Genomic DNA, 22947 nt, shown 5'->3' with positions numbered 1-22947 from the left:
GCAAACCGCTCATAATTTAAAGGATGTAGGCTTGAACCTGTTGGTTTAGAGAGAGGCAGACAGAGCCGACGGCCAGTTTTTTTTTTCTTCTAAAAACTACTGAATTTTTTGGGCTCTGTGCATCCTGAACGAGTGTAAAGCTTGTCGAGGTGCAAGCAGGACAGGAATGTGTTTTAACTCTCACTTCTGCACACTGAGAACACTGAAAAATGAAACATCACAGTTGATTTTGTTAAATCTTAGTTTGTTTTTATAAAAACACTGACCGATTTACATGAATATATTTTGTATGTCACAGTCTGTATTGTACCCTGCCAATGGCCAATAGCATGCAGTATGTTAAAAGCTTACACTGGCATGCAGAGCTCACTGAATTAAAATCTTGGCATTACAATATGTGGCACATACTATACTGCGGTATCTTGGACAGCAGGTAAATGTTTTTAAGGAAGCTTGCCGTTTTTATTTTATACTCTTATATTGGATTTGTTATTTTTTTATGTCTGGCTGTTTTTATTGTTGAGTCCGTCTCGGTTTTGTTTGTTGATTCATCTTGTTCTTGTTCAAGTATATTGTTAGTGCATTCATTTTTTATATTCTGTGTTCACTTATTTAATGTAATTCTAACAACTAATCGTAATTGGTGTCAGGTTATGAAATGTATCCAGTCAGTGTGCTTGAACCACAACCACAAAAATGGATCAGTTTTGTTATTTATATTTAATAACGTATCTGTATATGTGAGAATATTACTTTTTTATCCCCCCAAAAATGTTTTCAGGAATAATAGTTCATCAGAAATGTAAGAGCTGAATAAATCACACTGCTATTATTTCATATACACTACACATTTATATATTTTGCTGGAAAACTATGGCATATAGTACAAAATGTGTTCTCAAATTATTTTTGAGAATTTATTCTCAAATTATTCTCACACTGTCAACTTATTCTGCTTGATGCTTCAAACTCAAAAAGTTATATGTGTATATATATATATATATATATATATATATAGTTAATATAAATTATATTATGTAAGTTATATAGGAAAATGTACAATGTTCAAGCCAAAAACATTTGCCCCCAGTTTCATAGACGAAGCTTAAGTCTAGTCCCACCCAGACTAAAATGCATGTCTGGGCTGTTTTACCTGAAAGAAACTTGCACTGACATATCTTAAAATAAGTTTGTGCCATTGTTTTGTCTCAAGATGCACACGAGTAATGTTATTTTCTAAGGCACGTTTATAAAAAATACTTAAATGTCCTAATTGAACTATGGCCTAATCCTGGCTTAACCTAAGCCCTGTCTGTGAAACCAGGCCTTGATTAATTAATGTCTAGTTGGCAGCACATGACAATACAAAATATAAAAGCTGAATGATGTTTCTGCCATCTCTCCTGATAATATGTATGGAAGAAGGCCATCTAGTGCCTCTTAGAGGAAACATGTTAACAGTAACAGTTTATGCTCACTTGATTCACATCTCTTTCCTCAGCAATGGAGCCGACGGACGTCCTGCCACTGCCTACGGCTTTCGTCCTGATGAGCCTTTCTTCCACGGCTGCGGCTCCACCAGATAGAGCTGCTGCATCTTACCGTTCACTACAAGACAACTTTTTTTCTCCTACAAAACTCAAATGTTTCAAACCAACCAATCTCTTCCAGAAAATGTGGGCCCACCCTTGGATTTAAAGGCAGGATTAATAGCGAGACCCCAGTAAAATGCTTGGTGATGCTTTATAATAACTTAATTATTCATTAACAAAAAGGTCAGTAGTTCATGTACATTCAAATATGAATGCAAAATGCTATTTTATATTCAAATGTTTATAAATTGAGTTTTCTTACTGTTTGAATGTACACAAATAATCCTTTAAGCATTACATAATGTTATCATGCTTAACAGATTATCTGTGTACATTGCATTATCTTATATAATGCATTATTATTTATGAAGGATATTATGAAGTGCTGTTGTTCAGTTGACTTCATTTGGTTTGAAGACTTCTTGATCTTACGATCTTAGAGAGACATACAGAGTACAATTTAATTTGCCTCATGCTTCCGCCTTAGCTACTAATGACTAGAGTTAGATTTTAGTTTTCAAAATAGTCTTTATTTATTTTTTAGGAGTGCACTTTAATAGTATAAAGTATATTCACTGAACTCGAATGACTATGTTCTCACCTTCATATTCACTAAATGATAATCAGCTCAAATGTTACTTACCGATTTATCCTGTTCTCATTAACCAGAGTTGACTGCATAAATGGATAAACTGCATTAACAGCTTCATGATGTAGCATCACTCACTTTATTTAAAATATCTTGCACTAATTGTCATGTATAACAAAGGCTAACACACACAGCGTAGTTTTGTAAGTAGACATTATTCCTCTGAGAGATATTTATGAATTAACGACCTAATGTCCAGGGTTCATTGCTGTGAAAATGGTTGAGTCTTATAACACTTTTAAGTAAGGTGCTAAATGCTGCCTCTGGTGCAATTTTATGATATTGTTTGAACTTGGGGATTATATGTTTCTGATTGAGATGTAGCGCGCGTCTGTTCATTTTTAAGTCTTATTTTAGAGCACTGTAAATTAATTTTAAGTTATCTCAATGAATTCAGGACAGCTCTGTATTTCCAGACACAAAATGTGCCTCCTAACATGGCCTTTGCTGCTATAATGATCCTGTGAGTTTGACAGATTAATGTGAATTGACCTTAACTGCAAACAGAAGAATTAAAACAATGCACTGATGTACTGTCTCTGTTTTGTGTAAATGTATTTAACACTCTCACTGTTATAATCATATGTACAAAGGTACTGTGTCTCATGTTCAGAAAATCTACAGCATGGTACAAAATAATTGTTTAGTGATCAGCACAATCTCCTGTTATTTACTACAAAGAATAAGTTGTCTGTACAGACCAGTACAATACATTAATAAATTAGTCAGTCTACCAACATTTGTGTACCATCTAGAAATGTAGAGTTTCTATTTTTTTGTCATTCAATTTTCCTCACATTAAAAAAAAAAAAATAATTTCACCATTAAATTTAAGTATTGAAAAAGAACAAAAACTGCAAGTACAAACAGCAATCTCAACATATATGTGTATGTATATAGTTTTTTTTTTTTTTGTTAATATGATACAAGAGGAAGTGTTACAAACAGACTGAATTCTGTTTACATAGGCACTTGGTTTTCAAAGTCAAAGTATTAAAAAAAATTCAAAACAATGTCAACAATTTGATTATTATTAAAAATAGTAAATGTGTATGAAATGATGCAACTAAAAAACAGAAAATATTACATGGAAACACTACTTGGTTTTGTTAGCAGAGCTGGATAGTTGATAAAAACACATCAAAATATTATTCAACCCTTTTTTAAGGCTGGTTTTCAGCACAAGGTCTCACTACGTCCTCTACCTCGATGACCTCCATGATGAGATCTCTGATGTCCTGCACACTGTCCGCGGTGTCCTCCGGTGAATCCGTGCTCACAGCGCCGCTGTGCTTCTCCAGCTCTGATTTTAAAGCAACAGCGCCCCCTACAGGACCATCAGGAACTGAGTCAAGAGGAGGAGAAGGACTATCTTGTTTTTCATTTCTAGTCTCATCACTAGAAGGCGCTGCCTCACACGCCTTGTTATGCACCACAACACTGGCATCCACAGCAGTGTCTTCAACACATACGTCTGGGAGAACTTCACTGTTGATTGTCAGGTTAACGTCAGGTTGGACAATATGGACACGTTCCTCTTTGACTTCAGACTTAGGAGGACTTGCACCTTCACTTTCTTCATCTGCTTCCACATTTAGATTTTCAGAGGCGATAACGAGAGGAACAGGAGTTTCTTCAGCTGTTGAGTTGAGATAGACTGCTCGGTCTGTACTAACCGAACATCCCTCTGTATCTTCATCCTTCGCTTTAGAAGAAGGTGTCTCTGGTCGTGAAGAAGATGAATCTTCTGCAGATGAGATGGTTTCTGGTTTGGTTGAGGAAACGTCCATCTCTGAGACCTCTGGAATGGGTGATGAATGATTAGGTGATGTTGGTGGAACATCTGGTTGAGTTGATTCAGAAACATGTAATGGTGAAGTAGGTTCCACAGATTCTGGAGAAGGCACTGTAATCTTCACTGTAGGAATGACTGAAGCAGCATGTGTCTGCTGGGTGTCTTCACTGACGGATCCTCCTGATGGAGAGGTGATCTTCTGCTCAGCTTGTTGAGAGAGAGCCACAGAGGCCGGTCTTTGTGGTGGGCTGGAGGGGGCAGAGAGGGGCGGCGTGCGGCTGTCAGCCAGGCTGCTTTGACTAACACATTGCAGGTCAGTACTGTCAGCAAACAGGTTGTTTTTCTTCAGACTGGCTGCCTCCTTCACCACTGTACAGCAAAAATATTGACGAATATGTTGATGTTTTGAAGTTATTCATATGTCACAAACACTCAAAACAAACAGCTAAAACAGTTTACTGTACCTTTGTTCACTTCATTATTCAAAAGGTTGAGCAGTATGTTCTCATAGACATTCTCTACTTGAACGAAGTTTGTGTAATCAGCAAAGATGAACTGTTCAAAATTCTGAAGCTCCTGCAAAAAGAGAAAAAAATCAGATAACATTTCACACAAAACTACCCCTAACTGGAGGTACTAATCACCACTGTTTTTGTGCAGTAAGATCAAACTAAATCATGACAGACTGGCACAATTAATTGGCACAAACACATCGTATTACTGTCAGCAAGGACAGAAACCCAAACGTGGACAGAATACCGTAATAAATTAGCCTGAAAGAGTTTCCTGATAGTGTTTACAGTGCAGTAAAATTTTACTAATTGACTTTAATTAGTTGGTTCTTTTTAGTTAATCAAAAACAGTCAACTAAACCAGTGAAGTCTGATTCCCGAATGAATGACTGTAATGAACTGGTTCTTTTCAGTGAATACAACACATACAGTGCTGCCAGCAAAGTCCCATTCCTGAATAAACGGCTCAAATGTGTCAGTTCTTCAATAGTGAATCAAACGCATTTAGCCAGTACACTCTGATACCCGAATTATTGACTCTAATAAAATGGTTTTTATTTTTAGTAAATCTAAAGATACACATTTTGTTTTGTCAGTAGTATTTGACAAATAATGAATATATTGCCATCTTATTGTTTAGTATTATTGTTTTAGAAAAAATATGAAGACGGTGGTGTGAATGCGATCGATTTTGATATTATGAATGGTGTTCTGAAATTGAAATGGTTAAAATCCTTCATTCACAATAGCAGTTCTTTTTGGTTTATTGTCCCCAGTGCAATTTTTAACAAACTGGGAGGAATACATTTTTTTCTACGTTGTGATTTTGAGTGTACCTCGTTACCAGTTAAACTTTCAGCTTTCCATCAGCAAGTGCTGCTCTATTGGAAATTATTGTACAAACATAACTTCACACCTCACAACACTCCAGTTTGGAATAATAGATATATAAAGATTGGCAGAAAGTCAGTGTATTTTGAGGAATGGAAATCCAAAGGAATTTGGGCGATTGCCCATTTCTTGGATGATAATGGAAATTTGTTACTGTATAGAGAATTCTGTGAAAAATTCCAACTGCAGTGTTCTGTTAATACTTATAATAGAATAATTAGAGCCATTCCAATTGCTGTAAGATTAATAGTTAAAGAAGACATTTTGTACTCCAAAGTCTCCCCAGAACTGAGACAGCTCTCCTTAGAAGGTTATGATTTTTGTGATAAAAAATGTACAAATAGAGTCATTAGAGATTTTATTTTACAGGCTTATTATCCTAACCCTATTAGAAGGGAATACATGCTCAAAGATTTTGATATTATGGAAAAAAAAAATTAGGAAAAGCTATATATCTCTTCCTCTTCCTCCTAAAGTTAAGGAGGTGAACTTCAAAATTTTAAATGAGATTTATCCTACCAATGAATTTTTAAGACTGAAATTTAATTTGGATGTGAATAATTGTGTTTTTTGTGAAACGAATATTGAAAATCTAGAGCATGTTTTCTTTTGTTGTGATTTGGTGCAACTTTTTTGGAGAGATGTACAGAACTGGGAGCGCTTCCGCTGCTTCCGGTCATGCGTATGTGGGGTAAAGCAGTGGAGCTTTTATTATGCCACAGTTGACCGCTTCCGCTCCTTCCGGTCGTGCGTATGTGGGGGAAAAAAAGCAGCGCTGTTTTATCATACTAGATACGTTTGAAAGTTCTGTTATAATGCTACTCTGTGCGGTCATCACCGGTCTATTAAAACGCACGACATATTAAAGCGTCTTTGGTGTTTCCATGTTTTCTACAAAACAAAACCGGAAATCGAGGGGTTATGACGTCATTGGCAGACGACACAATGACACTAAAAATACGGTCCGTGTCACTAGTTAAAATTGCTTATTTCTCTGGATTTAAACATTCTTTGAAACATTTGGGATAATGCAAGTACACAAGTCAGCAAAATATATAACACTGTTCTAGTGGTTTTTGGACATTTTAATAAAAAAATCTTACATATTGTGCCTTTAAGTATTTGATCTATGTCACCTCTAAAAAGTTTAACAAAGACTTGTTTTAAATGTGTTTATTATTGAAATGATGTCATCAACTGGCAATGAAATTGATTTTTTTTTTTTTTTCAAATATTAATCTCTTAAAGAAACCATTAATGGTTAATGAATTAAGATGAATCAAAACCTAACCTGGAACCAGAATGATTAAATTCTTAACAATTTCCATTCCCAGTCGTTAATTTAATCAGAGAAGCAGAGTTTGCTAGAATAACTCTACATAATGTATTCTATGAAATGTTCAAGAATAAGTTTCCAAAAAACTGAATAGTGCTTACAGTTTTGCAGGCAGGCGCCAGGTTTCTCTTGATGGCTGGCAGAGTGATGTCAACCAGGGCCTCCTGGAAAATCTTCTTCCTTATTGTGCTGCTGTCATAGTCAAATTGCTAAAGTGGAAAGCAAAAGTTTCCATCATGATTATTATGTCACATTTATTAGAATTATTCTATTATCAAGACGGTGTACTGCTTAATGTAAACACTTTGTAAATGTGGACAAAGCCAACCTTGAGAACACGTAGCTTGGCTTTCTCCATGACTGAGGCCTGTTTGTCAGGTTTATCCTTTAAGGCAGACTGAAGCAGGAGCTCAAATGTGTGCACAGCATTCTCCATCAACTAAAAAGAGTGGAAGAAACAACAGGCATGCCACAGTTCATTTATATTCCCTTGACCTGTAGAGGGAACCAAAGTTCATGACAAGATGAGGCAATGCTCTCCATTGACTTCATTTTTGGTGGAGCAGTCTATATGACATATATGATTCCAGTAGTAATTTATATCCACTACTAAGGTCTGGAAAAGATTTATGCAATTACACTTGAGTCAGAAGGCCAGATGAACTATTACATAAAGCATCTAAAAGCCCCACCAAGTCTACCAACGCCCAGTCACTCTAAAAGCTGCAGATGACGCCCACCTGCTGCATTTGACTCTGGGTGCAGTGAACTACTTGTGTTGAGTTGGAGAACTTGAAGCGGTTGCGGAGTTCCTGGAGCTGTTCCTTCAGGACGCTCACATGCTGGTAACAGTCCTCCATCCGGTCACGACCCACCTGCTGCAAAGCCTACAAGCAGACAGGCATGACTCATGAGAACTCAAGGGAATCTGAGTTCAGATGATCGTTATTCCAACATGATCTAATCTCGTCAGCTCTGCTGTCCAACACTTCACTTTGCTCTCAAAGGAAAAAATGACCTGATTTGCTTCAAGTGTTGTGCAATGTAGCCTTGGCTACATGTTGAAATCAGCAGATAAATATTAATTTTAAGCACTTGTGCCAGAGTGTTGTATTACTTGTAAATGTTCTGCACTCTCTTACGCTCTGAAGTTCCTCTGTGACTCCCCCCTGAGGGAAATCCTTGCAGATTCGGGTCAGCTCGTCCTCCAACTGCAGCCTCACAGTCTGGAAGCCTGCACTGATCGGACCCATCAGCTCCTCCAGGATTGAGGTCAGGTATGGAGCCACGCTCTCTGAACAGTATTTCATGGCTGGCTCTGATACAAGAGCTCAACACAGACAGAAAGTGAGTCAAAATGGTGCAGTACAGCACAGAAAATATATTTGCTATGTCTCACTTACTGCATTTAAATGCATAAGAATATTTCAGTATATTAATCAAATTTTAGTTATATTTAATTTAGTAAACGTCATGTAATCTGACTGCCTCAATGTAATATAATTCAATACTCCATTTGAAGTTGACCATATGCTTACACTGCCACTGGTGGCTATTAAACAAGATTTTATCATGGTAATGAAGTCTGAGTTCATTAGTTGAGTAATTTAGCAAAAATTTTACTCATTTCACAAAATTGTAATGTAGTTACCACTCACAAGTTTGTTTTAAACATATTATTCATGACATCAAAAAGAATAAGTAGCATATAAAGGAGAATATTATTCAATCAAATTGATAAATAATAAAGCAATGATATTATTCAACCTAAAGTGTGCTTTCACTTGAAATACATCGAGATAATATGTTTTTTGGGGTTATAATTATGACAGTCAAAAGTTTGGAGTTGGTAAGATTCTTTGAATAAATAAATCAAGGCTGCATTTATTTGCTCAACAAAACAGTAATACTGCAAAATATAATAAAAAATTAAAATATCTGTTTTCTGTTTAAATGTACATAAAATTAGTCATTTATTCCTGTGATGACAAAGCTGAATTTTCAGCATCATTACTCCAGTCTTCAGTGTCATGTGATCCTTCAGAAATCATTCTAATATGCTGATTTGCTGCTCAAGAAAAATTTATTATTATCGATGCTAAAAATAGTTGTGATGCTTAATATATTTTTGTGGAAAGCATTATTATTTTTTTATGGATCCTTTGATAAATAGAAAGTTCAAAAGAACAGCATTTATTTAAAATAGAAATCTTTTGTAACATTATGAATGTCTTTGTTGTCGTTTTTGATCAATTAAATGCATCACTGCTGAAAAAGGCATTAATTTCTTTAAAAAAAAAATTTAAAAATAACTGCCGACCCCAAACTTTTGAACAGTAATGTATATAAACACACAACAGAAAGGAATTAACCATGGTATATAAGGCTGATAGGCTGATAGGCTGTATAGACTGTCTGCTCATACCTTGCAGTTTAGTTTCCAGGAATGTTTGCGAGTTGTTGATCTGGTCCATGTCTGAGCGAATGAGCGCCTCCTGCTGTTTGGAGGCTTCTCTGCACTCATTTTTCAAACTCTCCAAACCTTCTCGCATTTGCTCATGTACAAGATCGTAGGTCGCTTCCACAGTCTAACCACGCAAGGAAAAAATAGAAAACACATTCACACCGTAAATATGGCCATCATAAACCCACTTCATCATGAACATAGAGCTGCCTTTGTCTACATGTTGCCTAATAGCTAATAGTCCCTTTATAGAGCAGTGGCCTCTTCCAACTGGCACAGGCCATGAAAGAGAATTATTTTTCGTGGTATAAAACTTTTATTGTTTTGGATAGTGTGGAGGTCAGATAAACGATGGATTTATTTAATATGGTTATACAGAATGGACCAGCAAAAATGTTGCCTGAGTGTGACATTCAACACATAGCATGTCAAAGTTCTAATAATAGACGCGAGGAGCAGAGGCTGATCTCACTGACCACAAACCACACCCTCTTCCTCTCCGGCTTCTTTCCCTTCAGCTTGGGCAACAGCTCTGTCTGCAGTGATGGCAGCAGCTCCTCCATCACTAGGTTAGCCAGCACCTGCAGATAGGCAGAGGGAGTCACTACTGAAGCCCATGGCAGCTGTAATGATACCAGACTGAGTCAAGACACAAAACACCCACATGGCACCGACTCATGGAGGAACAGCAAAAGTGTTGAATCACTGAGTTGTTGTAATGTCATAGCAACGAAGCGGTCTGCAACAGACAGAATCCCCACACACACAGATGTGGCAGTTGAGTCCTGTGTGAATACTGAGCTGTATTGATCAGGCAAATAAAACGGTCTGTCAGTGACACGAAATATGCTTTAAAAATTATTACAACTTTTTATTTACTTTTTAATTATTAATACACATAAATACTTGATTTGTAAAATTGTTTAACTGACCAAACTGTTTTTCTATGATAAAATATTTACTGTATATATTCTGTTTTATATTATACAATACCATTCAAAAGTTTGAGGTCAGTAAGTTTTTTAATGTCTCTGAAAGAAGTATCTTATGCTCACCAAGGCTACATTTATTTGATCAAAAATACAGTAAAAAATCATTTGTAATATGCTGATTTTTTGTGCTCAAGAAACATTTCTCATTATTAATAATGCTTAATACTTAAGTTGTGCGGCTTAATATTTTCTGAATGGTGGCGTAATTCATGTAACAATATGTTATTTATTTGTTAAGTAGATGTACAATAGGTACATTACCTCATCACCTTTTTTTGTGATAGTGACTAATTGTAAAATAGTTTATTTTATGTCTGTTTTCAGTTTCCTTACACAACAACACCTTGTCTGCCAAATTAGTGTTCAAAATTGGACCTAACAATAGTTGGAGGAAGGCAGAGGTGTTTCCTTAAGTAGCTACAGGACATCCTGTGAAAGACCCTGATGTGATCTCAAGATTTCATAACAACAGGAGCTTTGGTATGAATTTTTGTAAGGAACAGCATATCAATATTTTGTGGTACTTGCTAAGGCAGTTATGCAAGTGTTTTGCGAGTCAATGCAAAGTTTCTTGAGGGAACACAAAAGTTAGGCGAGGGAACGCAAACGTTTTGCAAGTGCGTGCTAAGTTAAAGGGGTCATATGATGTTGCTAAAAATAACATTATTTTGTGTATTTGGTGTAATGAAATGTGTTTATGTGGTTTAAGGTTCAAAAAACACATTATTTTCCACATACTGTACATTATTGTTTCTCCTCTATGCCCCGCCATTCTGAAACGCGTCGATATTTACAAAGCTCATCGGTCTGAAAAGCAAGTTGTGCTGTGATTGGCCAGCTATCCAGTGCGTTATGATTGGCTGAATACCTCAAGCGTGTGACGGAAATGTTACGCCCCTATCATATTGTGATGATGCCCTGTCCGGCCGGAGCGATGATTCAAAAACATGAAAACCCATTATAAATGAGGCATTCGTTGCATCCAGTGGGGACATAATTATGGATTATAATGACTATAATCCATATAGTCCATATTGCGTTGAGTGAGCAGAGGTATGCACCAAGAGCTTGTAACACTCCAAAGAGAAAGGAAAAATTGAAATCGCATCATATGACCCCTTTAAAGGCAGTGTTAGGAAGGTTACTTTGGAAAAGTATTAGGTTACAGATTACAAGACTATTTTTACTGACTTTTCTTAGAGTGTAGCATACGAGCTAACTACTAATACACTGCTAAGTATAATTGTTCAGAGTGTGTAGTTTTACAAGTTTACTAGCTAATAAAAAAAATTGTAATTGTTAAAAAATGTGTAAGTGTTCAATAATTCAATGTTGTATTTAAAAATACAGTTATTTATATTTTCATATTATTATATAATGCATTTATATTATTTTACGAACAATTTTTTTAACAAATCAAAATTAACATATACAAAATATATTTTTGGCTGAGATTTGATGCAGTGACACAATTTTGCGTTGTGATTACGTGATATACGAAGGAATTTTCCTTATTGATTTTTCACAGGTTTTTTACCTGCATTTTAAATTACGCATTGTATTTTCTGTTACAACAGATAATGGATAACGGATAAAGTCCTGGAAAACTACTAGTACCCTTTCCATTTTTTTTTAATATTTTTCTTACAGTGTACTAACTGAACAACAGCAGATACAAGCTACTAACAAGGTGTATCACAATAGGTGTGTTCGTCTTGAAGCGGCGCTGCGCAGATCGATCGGTGTTTGACATCAAAGCACCGCGAGAACAATTAGAAAGCATGCAGATCTGTCAAATTATTGTTGAACAATTGCAAATAGCAGTTAACTTAATTCACATGATCTGTGTACTGCTAGGCATCTTTGGTTTCCTCTTTTTGTGTAATTTAGATGGAAAATGTGTGCTTTTTTTATCGTTTGAATCACTTATAAAAAGTTGCTAAAAGTTGCCAAATAAATAAAAAAAATAGCCAAATTTGTTGCTAGGTGCTTTTGGAAGAAAAAGTTGCGTAATCTGAAAAGTTGCTAAATCTAGCAACAAAATTGCTAAATTGGCAACAATGCCTTAATGGCAGGAGGCTTCATGCACATAAAAAACAGGCAAAGCAACAAATTAATTCAACATATTTCTTTTTACAGAAAATATTCAGATGTAACCCCCTTTGTAATCGTTAACATTTTCTTAAGTAACTGTAATTCAATTACACAATTTTTCTCAGTAACTGTAACTGATTACAGTTACATTTATTTTGTAATTAAATTATGTAACACCAGGGGTGGCGTTTCCATATGGCAGAGTATGGCAGTTGCCATACCCTAGCCCAGTCAGGTGTGCCGTGGAAAATGATCCAAACTTCATATCTCTATTATATTTCGTCATTATTATTTTAAATCAATGCTATTGGTCTTCCTTATGTCTGTTTGAGGGTTTTACAAATATTTATCCAATGAAAAGCATTTAAAGAGCTTGTCACTAAAGCTCGTAATGCCATTTTCAAACTGTCAGCGAAACCTCATAACTTCACCCCGCCTCCATTCAGATTGACGCGCCACGCACAGCCTGGAGACAGATCTCCGCTTGTTCGCAATGTAAGGGTAAATAAATAATTGTGATGTTTGAAGAGCGGAGAAGAGTCTTATCTTTTGACGTCTAGTTGTAGCCATATACTTTTGTAGCCTACGTTTTAAATATCCTGTGCACATAGCGCTTCATCGTTTCATGATATTTTGGCCAAGTGTATTAAACGACAAGAAAAACTATAGCACCCATATAGCTACAATAAAGTTATAACCTGTAAGTTGATGAAATCGTTTAATGCGATGCACTTGCTGCCTCAGATACAGCTGTTCTAATGACAGACAAAACACAGACTTCCGTCATTCGCTGGTCAAAAACTAACTCCATTTGATCTTGATTTTCATAAAATGTTAAGTGCAAGTGTCTGATAAAGCCACAATACCAACTCTGATGATGTTTAAACGTTATCCCTTTCTATCTTTTTTTCCTATATTTCTGTGCTTAATGTTGTGCCGTTGGATTTTTTATTTATCAAAACTGTGACCCCCACCCCCCACCGCCATACCCTATGGTTTTATGAAACGCCGCCACTGCGTAACGCCATTACATGTGATTAGTTACTCCCCAACACTGGTTAAAGAGACATGGTGTTGTAAAAATCTGAGATAGGAGAAACAAATATATTTCAATGCTTTTGTGTTCACAAAACTTTTGAGTTCCTTGCTTTTGCTTCAAAACAACAACAATGAGAAATTTAATGAGCAAACAAAAGTTTTGTGAGCGAGTACTAAGTTTCTTAGGGGAACGCAAAAATATTGAAATAACATTTTTTCCTATGACCATGTCCTTCTGTAGTATCTACATATTAAACAAGTTATTAAATGTAAATTTTAAAATTATTCATTTAAATAATTCTGCCTATTAATCATGTATCTATCATATTTAAATGTTTGTTACATGATTTATAAAAACTATCCTCATAAAATATAAGCAGGCATTTAAAACTTTCAGTCAAGCATGAAATGACAGTCCATTGAGCCACATATGGGATGTTATCAGCATGACACTCCTAAATCCCTGTCCACACTCAGCCTTTGACTCCACCAGCCTGCTGACCACAGTATGATGCCTGCATTAATCACAGCGCATTACTCAGGCTCTCTGTGGCCACTATCATGACTCATCTGATTCATTCAAAAGAAGTGGACTCTGCTTTTCTGGAAACTCATTCAAAACATGCTTGTGAGTAATATGGAGACCAGGAGGCCCACCTGACAGTCAGTGCCCACCAGCATATCCCATGATTCATAGTGACCCTTCTCCTGCCTGTAGAAGTGAATGGCCTTTAGGAAAGCCTGCACCTCACATTCCATACTCTTCAGATAATCTGCAGAGACATAACAGAGAGAAGAAAATAGTTCTGTCAGATGAATCGATTGTGTAATATAGAATCATGTGAGCAACTTCTCTTTTGTGGTTCCAGAAAAAAGGAAAAAGACCAAGACAGAAATTATTTGGAAATGCCAAATAAGATGAAAGGCTTTTGCGCATTACTTAAATGAGTGAAAACTGAGAAACCCATCACCCTAAATGACTTGTACTGTTAAATAAGGAAGAAATAAACAATCTAACATTCAGTGTTGAGGATTAACTAACTAAATGTTGCAACTAATGCAATACATTTTCAGTAGTGTGACAGTATCTTACCTATTAAAAAACTATATAATTATTAAATAATAAAATTAATATTAAAACGAAATATAAATTTAAATATTTGAAGGCTGCTCTTTCTTACTTTTTTATTTTATTTTAAGCTGTTTTTAGTGTATATCTATCCATTCCATAATCATAACCATAATCAAGTTTCAAGTAAAACTTTTTTCTTAATAAATAAATAGTTTTAGATTATTATATAAATTATATATTATTTTTAACATATTTTAAGATATTGTCTTCAGATAATCAGATAACCCTTAACCCTAAGTAAACGGTAACACTTTAGAATAAGGAACACATATTCACTATTAATTAAGATTTTTCCCTCAATAAACTCCTAATTTGCTGCTTATTAATAGTTAGTATGATAGTTGTAAAGTTTAGGTGTTTGGTAGGATTAAAGGGGTCATATGATGCGATTTCAATTTTTCCTTTCTCTTTGGAGTGTTACAAGCTCTTGGTGCATAAAGAAGATCTGTAAAGCTGCAAAGACTAAAGTCTCAAATCCAAAGAGATATTCTTTATAAAAGTTAAGAGTCAGCCACACCTACCTAAAACGGCTCGTTCTAACACGCCCCCACATACCTACGTCGCTCTGTGGGAAGATTTGCATAACGCCGCCCAAATGTTCACGCAAAGAAAGAAGGCGTAACTTTTATTCTCACTGTAGTATTGTTGCCGCCGCCATATCCTGAAGATGCTGTGTGCTTCGTTGTGAAACCGAAACTACTTTGTTTGGTCTTCCAAAAGAGGACGATATCTGCTTCGTCATGCCTAGAGCTGATCCGTGCTGGTCGCTGAGGAAATACAACAGTATGGTGAGGGGCGTAACATTTCCGTCTCACGCTTGAGGTATTCGGCCAATCACAACGCACTGGATAGCTGGCCAATCACAGCACACCTCGCTTTTTCAGACCGATGAGCTTTGTAAAAATCGACGCGTTTCAAAAAGGCGGGGCATAGAGGAGAAACAATAATGTACAGTATGTGGAAAATAATGTGTTTTTTTACTTTAAACCGCATAAACACATTTCATTACACCAAATACACAAAATAATGTTCTTTTTAGCAGCATCATATGACCCCTTTAAGAGATCTAAATTATGGTCATGCAAAATAAGGCATTAATATGTGCTTTATAAGTACTAATAAACAGCCAATATGCTAGTAATATGAATGCTAATAAGCAGCTAGTTAATAGTGAGAATTGGTCCTTAAAATAAAGTGTTACCAAGTCAACTTTGGTGTGTATCTCATCCCAAACATGAATGATACCTTAAATTGTGAGGCTTATTTTGAAGTCTTTTAGAATCTGTCTTTCAACTTACAATAGCAGACGAAAGCAGAATACAGTTACGTTTAATGTAAAAATAGTCTTTACAACAGTTTGATTTTGCTCTGTGTAGGTGGTTATCTCTCCTCTCGCCCAGTACATGAAACATGAAGGTGTGAAAGTGGAGTCTTTTGCAGTTGTGTGACGAAGTAGAAGATTATTGCACACACGATGCTCTGCAGAGGCAGTGTAACCGCTAAGCAGCAAGTACGCAGGAAGAGAGCATTGCAATTCTGAATATTATTAGTGTATCACCATGACCACCACAGAAAAACAGTAGTAAACTGATGCAAGAGCAGAGGCTGCAACATGCAGCTTGAGGTATCCTCTCATCAGCCTCACTACCGTGTTGATTTTGGGTGGGTGTACAGAGAATTAGTCAGAACGGATTCAAGAAGTACTTTCAAATTGAGCAAACAGAAATTCTGTAGGAATTAAATCTTTCCCCTTGGGGTATAAATGACAAATTTGATCATAGACCACAAATGCAAAGTCAAAAGTGCACTCTGAGACCGAGGCAGTGCTGATCTGGTACCTTGGTTCTGATGCCGAATGCAGTCATTCAGGATTGAGACGAAGCGGGCCCGCTTCTCCTCCTGCTGGAAACAGAAGTACGAGTCTCGTCTGTAAGGCAGACTCAGGTACACAGGAAGTGGACCGGGAACCGCCACCACAGGAACGGAGGGCTCTTCCTTGGAACCTGAACAACACACAAACACTCATTCCAACCAGAAGAGAGAGATCAGGATGGAGAACCAGACAAACACTCACCATTAGGATCAGGAAAGGCCTTGTCTACGACGGCAGTGTATTTCTCCTCTGAGGTCAACACAGTGCCCCCTGTTGGCAGGTGTTTGTGGCGGGCAGGGGTTCCCTTTGTATATGACTGGATGCATGAAATATTACAACATCATGAGAACGTTCTGTCAGAAAAAGTGCCTTTTATGTGAAAAAATGATCAAAGATAACTTTTAACCTCCTGGCTATCATGTAACTCCAGGCTATAGTCGGCACGGACCACAACAAATCTCTCTCTCCACTTTTTGTTGTCATCAAAGTAAAGCACACTGTCCTTGTACAGGACCTCTGAGGCCTGCAGAGGCTCCTAGAAGTGAAACATACTAGTGTCAGTGAGAGTAAATAATGTAAGTGAGAGTGCAATAAAATCATTGATGTTGTCAGTGTAAGACAGTTATGCTTTCACCTTCTGTTTGAGGAGCTGGGCCTGTCCTGCTCTATGCTGCTCCACCTCATCCTTCAGATGGCAAAAGAAGGCGATACAACTTTGCCTTCTGTAATGAGGACTAAAGTTCTTCAGCTCAGCCTCTGTCCGGCCTGCACACACATGAAAGATCAGATTGCCCTTGTGAAAAAGAAGTGTGCTTAATTGTATTGAATGTGCACTTGTGATGTACCCAAGATCTTAAAAGTATATTATAAAAAGCTGTACTTGCAAACACATTAATGAAATAAAAGGCCACTTAAATACTTAAAGGGATAGTTCACCCAAAAATGAATATTGGCCCATGATTTACTCACCCTCAAGTCATCCTAGGTGTGTATGACTTTCTTCTTTCAGACAGATCCAATCGGAGTTATATTAAAAATTGTCCTGGCTCTTCCAAGCTTTATAATGGCAGTGGGCGGGTGTTTCTGTTCAACAGTTCAAAAGAAGTCCAATAAAGTGCATCCATCCACAATAAAAAAAGTGCCTCACATGGCTCCGGGGGGTGAATAAAGACCTCCTGTAGCGAATCGATGCGTTCTTGTAAGAAACATATCCATATTTAAAACGTTATGACCACTTTTCTGTAGCTTGCACTAACTGTTGTACGCAGAAGCCGTTCCGGGCGAATGACGTAGGACATATGCGTAGCGCATGTGCCGGTGAGAATATGCTAGTCTCGCGAAATCCTCCGACATTTTTCTTTACAAATCCTCGTTTTGTACTTCTAATTTGTGACCGGTGTTTTGTTTTGTTCTCTCCTCTCTGCTTCCACGTTCGTCACTTCTCACCGGCTCATGCGCCACGCATACGTCCTACGTCATCCACCCGGAATGAACGCGCATACGACAGTTAGCGGAAGCTAGAGATTACGGTTTATAATGTTTTAAATAAGGATATTTTTCTTACAAAAAAGCATCGATTCGCTACAGGAGGCATTTATTCAGACGTGTGGGACACTTTTTTATTACGGATGGATGTGCTTTATAGGACTTCTTTTGGACTGTTGAACAGAAACACTGCCATTATATAGCTTGGAAGAGCCAGAACAATTTTTAATATAACTCCGATTGGATCCGTCTGAAAGAAGAAAATCATATACACCTAGGATGGCTTGAGGGTGAGTAAATGGGGCTAATTTTAATTTTTAGGTGAACTATCCCTTTAAGTACTTAAAGCAGAAGTCAAGTTAACGGAAAATTTTCCATCATTGACTGAATTTTTTTAGCAGTGACGGAAAAATCTGAAGGCAGTCCATCATTTTGACAAATTACACAGAGGGTGATCTATTGTAACTGCAATGCCCACCCCGTCCAGTTGGTGGCGAGTGCACACTCCAGTGTGGCAGCAGAGCGTGTTATCATCAGCTATCAGTTATCCTCCAGAACAAAATGAAAACTGCCAAGTCATGCGTCCAAGGCAAAGATGCAAAATCTGACAATTGCCTCTGCATCAGTCTCCCTTGCTGCATTATGTGACATTGTTCACATGCTGTTTTACTGACGTATTTCCAGTCGAAATGCTGATTGATCAATTACATGACACATGATACAGATAAGTTGTGTTATATCTTTCAAAATACCTTCCGATGTTTGTTCATGTTTATTTGGTGCTATAAGTAGTAGTAAATTAGAAGAGATGACTAGTTCACGCTCTGCCAATTTACAGCGATCTGTCATGCCACATTAAAGAGCGCCAAAATGGTATTTATCGTTTGAATCATTTTCAATCCAAGATATTGTTTCATATCAAAAATAACAAAGCTCAAAACTTATTGCAATTTATTGGATGGGAGGTGTGCTGCAATGTTCTGTTTTGTGTGGTGTTAAACACAAGAGGTGATGCACAGACTGTCTGTTCTCTTCATAATTAAATGCACAATCTAGCCTATGTGCTTGTGTAAGTTCATGATTAAAAATTAAAAAAACAAAAACAAAAGCTGTTTAATGTTTTATTAAGATATGTAAATTAAAATGACAGGTAATAATAGATTATAAAGGAATTTTTACAACCCTGTCAGTCAAAATGATTGGCCAATGCAAAATTCTATCCCAACCTCTGACTTAAAAAGTTAACTTCTTATGACTGGTTATTAACACCCTTCAGTACACTTTTAAAAAGTTCACTTTGTAATTTCTTTTCTGTACATTGTGCTTTAATAATCTTTTGTTGTACTATTGTTGTAACTATTTTTGAGCTGTAGTGTGTTATCTGATATTACATTTAATACATTGAATGACTTGTGGTTACACTTTATTTTAAGGTGTCCTTGTTATAGTGTAATTATACATTTAAGTGCTGAGTAATATTAATTAACTACATGTACTTACTATATGGTTAGGGTTAGGATTAGGGTTTGGCTTAGGGTTACTTGCATGTAATTATGCATAATTAACTGTTATTATAATAGTAAGTACTTGTAACAGGTAAAGTGTTACCATATATTTTTTTAAATATAATAAACTGTAACTTTCTCATTAAAAATGTGTAATTACAAATATATTTAAATTTAGTACAGAGGTGTAGTCAACACCAGACCTTCCAAAACCAAGAACAATGACTGAACCCCTCGAGAACCAGATCCAGACCAAGACTAGACCCATTGAGATCCAGACCAAGACTAGACCCTTCAAAACCCAGATCCAGACAAGACTTGACACTTCAGGAACCAGAACCAGACCAAGACTAGACTCCTCGAGATCCAGACCAAGACTAGACCAGTCAAGATCCAAATCCAGACCAAGACTAGACTCTTTAAGACCCAGATCCAGACAAGACTTGACACTTCAGGAACCAGATCCAGACCAAGACTAGACTCATCGAGATCCAGACCAAGACTAGATCCTTCAAGACCCAGGTCCAGACAAGACTTGACACTTCAGGAACCAGATCCAGACCAAGACTAGACTCATCGAGATCCAGACCAAGACTAGATCCTTCAAGACCCAGGTCCAGACAAGACTTGACACTTCAGGAACCAGATCCAGACCAAGACTAGACTCCTCGAGATCCAGACCAAGACTAGACCAGTCAAGATGCAAATCCAGACCAAGACTAGACTCTTTAAGACTCAGATCAAGATCAAGATTAGACCCCTCGAGACCCAGATCCAGACCGGGACTAGACCCTTCAAGACCCAGATCCAGTCCAAAACTAAATTTTAATAAACCAAGATACTGAATTTATTGCAGAATTTATTTATAGTGTTTAACAGTTGTTTTAACACCTTTAATTTATTCACCTTTAATTTAATTGATCGTGAACATCATACTAGCATACTATTCTGAATATTTCTGCCATATTTTTATGAATATTAATTGTGGTATATATTATGCCAAATTCAGCTATAGCTTGTTGAAGCATGCATTACTTGGAATGGGTGATATGACCAAAATACAATATAAGAAATTTTACTGTAATAATACATATCACAATATCTACAGTCTTGAAGGGTGTCAAATTAATGCAGTGAGATCATGCAACTTATTGTTCCTGACACTTGAGGGAAGAGAAGGTCTGTGACTCATTCCTAAAGACTGAGCCATCTTTACCACTTCACTGCACTGCCAAAATGACATGGCAGAGAGCGCAGGCCTGAGTCCATTGCAGCATTATTCCACTGAGCAACCTAAATTCAAAACTGTATTTGCAACAGCTCTTGGGCTTGGATCCCAGTTTCCAAGTTTTTAAAGGAAAATATCCTTTGACTTTCCTTGGAAAAACATTTTTCTGCCAAGGAGTAAATGGTATAGAATTCTGATTGTCTGGATGAATCCACTGGCAGCGGCTACATAATATGTAATTTACAGGGCAAATTAGACATGCTATATTAACCATTACCACTGCTTTGCAAAACAGTGTCTAAGACCATTTAGAAAATGACAGAATACTGCTGACTTGTGGTCCAGCTATGGTCACCATAATGATTCTGATCATAGAATTGATTTGGGATTACAAAAAGGGATGTTGTGGAGTCTAGATTCAATGTGAGCCTGATATATCAATTTATGTTAGACCGCAGGAAAATGCAATTCTAGTGCTGACAATTTACCTGAGTGATATTTTGCCAATGTAAACAAGTAACCATCACTGATCTCATCTGTTAAAACTTGTTATCATCTTGTCATCATCATGTGGAATTGTGTGAGAAAGTAACATAAATCATTAGTCACGGATAATCTTCCCTGTTCATTTGAACCATTTGATCCGGTTAAAAAATTGGACTGAACGATTTATTCATAAATAAACTGTCATAAATCCCACTTCTTCAGTTCGGCTGACTGACTCAATGATCTGATCTGATTAAAGTCTCCCTGTTCCTCACATAAATCTCTCATAAAATAAAATAAAATAAAATAAAAAGATACACATTCTGTCTTTCTTGGAGTGACAATTCCTGGGTTAAAAGGGAGCGAAGTTGAATATGAAATTATACAAACACAATAATCGATTCTCATCACCCAATAGCATATAAAGTAGAAATACAAAAACAAGGAAGGACAAGCAAAAAAAAACAAACAAAAAAAACAGAATACTTTGCCATCATCTTTAAAAAAATTGAATAAACACAATATATTGTTTACATCTCAAAATAAGCAATAGGCAAGCTACATCAAAACACAAACATCAATGTAACAGAGACAAAACAAGCTTACATTTAATACCGCAAAATAACCTCTACTAACACTACAACTGTTGCTTATTTCTTATTGCATCACAGTGTCACACTTCAAATGTGAGAAATCTCCATCTTCAGAAAACGGATTGAAACTTCTTGAAACATCTTGAACAAAAGGAAAATCAAAATCAGTTATTTTAAAATTGAAATTCTGACAGTTTGCTTATTTGAGGCAGATTTCTTTCCTTCTTGTAACCCCACCCCCTCCTCTTAAGGGAGTTTTCCTTGTTATTAGAGTATTAGATTTCAGGGACTTTCAGGGATAAAGTTGTTTTTAAAGATGCTGTACGAATAAAACTGATGCTGTACGAATAAAATTGGATTGACTTGAGCTGAATTTAATTAAGTGAGTTAGAGAACAGACAGCTGCTCTGAGGAGGGCAAAGACATGAAAGAGTGGTTTCCTGTGAGGACACACACACCACAAATACACACCACACAAACACACACTTGTGATAAGAGCACAACCGTTGTAAATACTGGACAACTCAGCAAATTCTTTCTAAAAGATACAGAAACTATGAAACAACTCTTACCAGGTTCACAACAGTAGCACTGTCAGTCAGTACTAATAGTAATGCAAGATTGCACTCAGCATTTTGATATTGTACCATACTGTCCAAATCCACTGAATTTTGAAGGTTTTAAGAATGATCACTATGTCAGTTATATCTTCTACAGGCTTAAACCATGAAGAGGTACAGTACAAGAGGGCAAAAGTGCATCCAAATGAGGACATATCAACTACACATCCCAGGAAGTTTTTTATGGAAAAATTTACCTCTTGTAGCTTTTTAAGCTATCAAAAATACACAGAGTCCAAAACTCTAACTCTTAAAGGGGACGTGTCAAATATGCATGTGCGTGTATGTCGGTGATGTGTGAATTATGTGTGAATGGATCAGTGATGTGTGGGTTGCTTGTATCTGCCCCTACACTCTGTAGATTTCTGAATACACACAGTGTTTATGTTTGTCCTCAGCATCCTTTCATCTGGACTGAGATTTCAAACAGCTGCTAGTGATAGTGGAATCTCTGTATGGCAGTGGGCCTTTCTTGGTTATTGGTATAGTTAAATATAATTGGTGCCTATTACAGGTCCAATGTAATTGCAGGATGTATTGATGCAGATAAATCCTCAACTCTCAAGAAAACAGAGAGAAAAAGATGAATCATTTATTGTAGTATATATATATATATATATATATATATATACATACAGTATATATATATATATATATATATA

The 22947-nt window shown here is 36.6% G+C and overlaps 1 protein-coding gene and 1 pseudogene across 1 annotated transcript in view; one reads left to right on the top strand and one right to left on the bottom strand.

Moving 5' to 3' along the window:
• Nucleotides 1-1746, top strand: part of LOC107677750 (kinesin-associated protein 3-like) — a 34122-nt pseudogene extending 32376 nt beyond the window's left edge.
• A 1554-nt stretch (nt 1747-3300) lies between these two features.
• The window catches only part of LOC107677773 (protein Niban-like), a 27773-nt gene continuing 8126 nt past the window's right edge, over nt 3301-22947 (bottom strand). The window contains exons 2-14 of the mRNA XM_016472794.1: nt 17003-17133; nt 16775-16903; nt 16570-16684; nt 16334-16498; nt 14021-14136; nt 9716-9820; nt 9201-9363; nt 7918-8105; nt 7516-7662; nt 7104-7214; nt 6877-6984; nt 4501-4612; nt 3301-4405 (exon numbers count right to left, since the gene is read on the bottom strand). Coding sequence (XP_016328280.1) covers nt 3405-4405; nt 4501-4612; nt 6877-6984; nt 7104-7214; nt 7516-7662; nt 7918-8105; nt 9201-9363; nt 9716-9820; nt 14021-14136; nt 16334-16498; nt 16570-16684; nt 16775-16903; nt 17003-17133 — 2591 coding nt within the window. The 3' untranslated portion in view covers nt 3301-3404. The remainder of the gene's footprint in view (nt 4406-4500; nt 4613-6876; nt 6985-7103; nt 7215-7515; nt 7663-7917; nt 8106-9200; nt 9364-9715; nt 9821-14020; nt 14137-16333; nt 16499-16569; nt 16685-16774; nt 16904-17002; nt 17134-22947) is intronic.

The sequence above is a fragment of the Sinocyclocheilus anshuiensis genome, unplaced genomic scaffold, assembly GCF_001515605.1.
Source record: "Sinocyclocheilus anshuiensis isolate Anshui unplaced genomic scaffold, SAMN03320099.WGS_v1.1 scaffold985, whole genome shotgun sequence".
NCBI classification, from domain to species: Eukaryota; Metazoa; Chordata; class Actinopteri; order Cypriniformes; family Cyprinidae; genus Sinocyclocheilus; species Sinocyclocheilus anshuiensis.
The sequence above is the reverse complement of the archived record's forward strand: the minus strand, read 5'-3'. Positions and strand labels throughout refer to the sequence as shown.